General features: G+C 49.7%; 1 protein-coding gene across 1 annotated transcript in view; it reads right to left on the bottom strand.

Annotated features, from left to right (window-relative positions):
* TBC1D8 (TBC1 domain family, member 8 (with GRAM domain)) overlaps nucleotides 1-132 on the bottom strand; it is a 101,942-nt gene extending 101,810 nt beyond the window's left edge. Inside the window, exon 1 of the mRNA XM_014533133.1 lies at nucleotides 10-132. Coding sequence (XP_014388619.1) covers nucleotides 10-132 — 123 coding nt within the window. The remainder of the gene's footprint in view (nucleotides 1-9) is intronic.
* Between the last annotated feature and the right edge of the window lie 3,146 nt (nucleotides 133-3,278).

Here is a 3,278-nt window from a genome sequence, read left to right as displayed (position 1 = left end):
CACACGGACCCGCACCACACGGACCCGCAACACACGGACCCGCACCACACGGGCCCACACCACACGGACCCGCAACACACGGACCCGCACCACACGGGCCTGCACCGAGCCGCTCTGGCTGAGGTTGCACATATCCCACAAGCCTTTCCCATTCTACACGGCACAGCTGGTCCCTCTTCGCTCCTTCCTGCTTGAATACACTTCTCTCCCGGCTTCTGGGAAAATACATTCTGATTTCCTCCTGTCCCCACCCCACTCCTCAGTCCCCATGTGGTTCCCTCCCCTGCAGGCCTTACTAGACAGCTCACAGGTTCGGCACACCACCTCGTCCAGAACAGACTCCGAGGCCACCAGGCTTTCTGCACACGCTGCCCTTTCTCTGCTTCCCACCCGGCTGACTAACAAATGACCCTCTCCACACCCTGCAGGTCTCGGCTGAGGCACAGGTCCTCAAGCATGCCCCCCGACACTCCAGCTGCATCCCCATCACTCCCTCTCATCCCCTGCACTCACCCCATTCATAAGTCTGTGCTCTCTGGTTCAACGTCACTCACTACTACCACTCGCTTCTCCACTGCCCTAGACTGTGAGGTTCATGAGAACACAGGGCCCGGCACTGCTGACTGAAACCTTCCCCTGCTTTTTCTTCTTCTTTAAATACAAATTACTAAATGGGATTTGCCAAGATATGTGGAAAATAGTTCAGTTTGAAGTATAAATACTCCCTCAAAGCAAAAACTGTTTTTAAATTATTATTGTTATTACTGTTTTTCAGGTTAAGAAACTGAGGCCCCAGAAGGCATGGGTTACAGTCAGAGTATTACAAAAGTCATAAACTTATGCCTGGCTGGCATGGCTCAGTGGTTGAGCATCAACCTATGAACCAGGAGGTCAGGGTTTGACTCCCAGTCAGGGCACAGGCCTGGCTTGAGGGCTCGATCCCCAGTGTGGGGCATGCAGGAGGCAGCTGATCAATGATTCTCATCACTGATGTTTCTATCTTTCCCTCCCCCTTCCTCTCTAAAATCAATAAAAATGTATTTTTTAAGAAGTCATAAACTTATAACTCTAAACTGATGGCCTCCCTAGAGAGAAAAGAAGTCCAGAATAGATATATTTTAATTCCAAATAAAAGACTTGGCTCGATGAGTTGCATTTCTGAAAATAGCTGTCCAGCCTTTGTGAGGCAGACACACCCACACATGCTGGGCATTCTGAAGGCTAAACATAGCGACTGCAGGACAGATACTAAAAGACACCTGTCGGGAGGCAAGAACGCAGCGATGCTTCATGCCTCCCTGGGCCCCTCCCCACACTGAGCTGGGAACTGGAAAAGGGCCACGCTCTCCCAAAGTTTCCATTCCGTGTACTTTTTATCAAAGTGTGCACATAAAGAAGCGACAGCACTCCTGAGAAACCCCGCAGCCCACCGCCGCCTGCTCCTCGCGTCCCCAGGCAACCACTTCCAACTCTCAGCTGGCCCTTCCTGTATTTCACACCCTCAGGGAACATGCTTACACACTACTTCCGGAATCTGTCATTTAGATCACTAGTCAGAATTCATATTATAAGTATGTATACACTGAGAGTTGAATTTTAGAGTAAAACTATGAAACGTCCTAATCCACACAACTTTTCCTTTTCCCTGGAATTAACTGTCCTGGGATTTTGTGCTTATTAAGCTTTCCATGTAACAATAATGTAACCACAAAGTCCCCCTGGAGGGCAGATCTTCCTTCCACCTGTGCCAGAACCGTAGGTGTGCAAGCGATTTCTCTTGTCTTAGGGGTTGTCCCATCTGGTCTGAGGGCCCCCAGCTGCGTCACACCCTGGAGACCCCCTTCTACGGATTTTTCTTAAACAAATAACAAAAAAGTACAAACTAGTAAGAGAAAGACTTGTACATGTGACTGCATGATAATTAAGAATGTTGGTTCTTCAAAAATAAAAAGCCAAGTCATAAAGGGAATGTTAACATACATATAATTGAAAAATACACAACACATACATACGTGTGTGCACACACACAACTCCCATGGAAAAAATGGGCAAAAGACACAAACATTTCTCAAAGGCAAAACAAATACTTAAGAAACACATAAAAATTCTCATCCTACGGACTAGGAAGGGAAATATCATCTCGGTGGTTCTGAGTACTATCTGAATTCCTACCGAATGAACAGTCACCCCTGACTACTAAGTACTGGTGAGGAAGTGCCACGTGGGCATCTGCACACACTGCTGCCAGCCTGTGCCCTGGCACAATGACCTGGAACACAACTTGGAATGATCCAGAAAAGCTGGGTGCACATCTGTCGGCTGGCGCTGGGCTCCTCGCATGCCCGCTCTCCTCTCCTCAGCAAGCGTGCAATGCCAGGCCCACACCTTTAAGGCTGCACAGAGCACATGACTTGCTTTGGCCAATGTAATGCGAACAAAGAGAACAGGTGTCACTTCCAAGCAGAAGCTCCAAGAGCAGCATGAGCTTCGCCACGTTGCCTCCGCCTCACCCTGGAGGTCATGGACACGTTAGGGACGGAGCCGCCACCGGCCTATCTTGGAGTGCCGACAAGGAGAGCTCCCTGCAGACCACGCCAGAGAGACAGCCCGGGGGACACACAAACGTGGGCCCTAGGCCGCTGAGGGCGACTGTCACTGCAGCATGGCCTGGCCATCTGGGCTGGTCCACCCGACAGGTCACTCGTGGACATCGTGTAGGAATGCTCACAGCAGCATTATCTGTAACAGCAAAAACAACTAGAAACCCAAATACCCACTAACAGGAGAATGAATATATAAATACCACCGGTCCTCGAGTAACATAACATTGTTACATTCAACGTCATTTCATGAGAACGGCTCTGGGTTTTCGGGGACTCAGGTTCCTCCCACATTTCAGAAACATGCAGGGTGACTGGCGTGTCTCCGTGGTCCCTGAGTGAGCGTGCCGAGTGGCCCTGAGATGGAGGGTGTCCTGCCCAGAGTGGGACCCGTCTGCACTCCTGAGCCACTGGGAGCATCCGGCCACCATGACCCGGAACTGGAACCAGTGGGTTGGAAAAAATGACCTTGCTTGTTTTCAGGAATCTTTCTTAAAGGCATGTATAGTTCACATTTATTTCAATGTTTAATATTAGAAGCATATAGGAGAATGTGTACTGTTTATATGCAAAAACTACACCATTTCACATAAGGGACTTTGAGCATCTGTGGATTTTGGTAGCCACGGGAGACAAATCCTCCCCAGATCCCGAGGGAAAACTGCGCCCGCGCGTGCG

The sequence above is a fragment of the Myotis brandtii genome, unplaced genomic scaffold, assembly GCF_000412655.1.
Source record: "Myotis brandtii unplaced genomic scaffold, ASM41265v1 scaffold1213, whole genome shotgun sequence".
NCBI lineage: Eukaryota > Metazoa > Chordata > Mammalia > Chiroptera > Vespertilionidae > Myotis > Myotis brandtii.
Note: the sequence above shows the minus strand (reverse complement) of the source record. Positions and strands in the feature narration are given on the sequence as shown.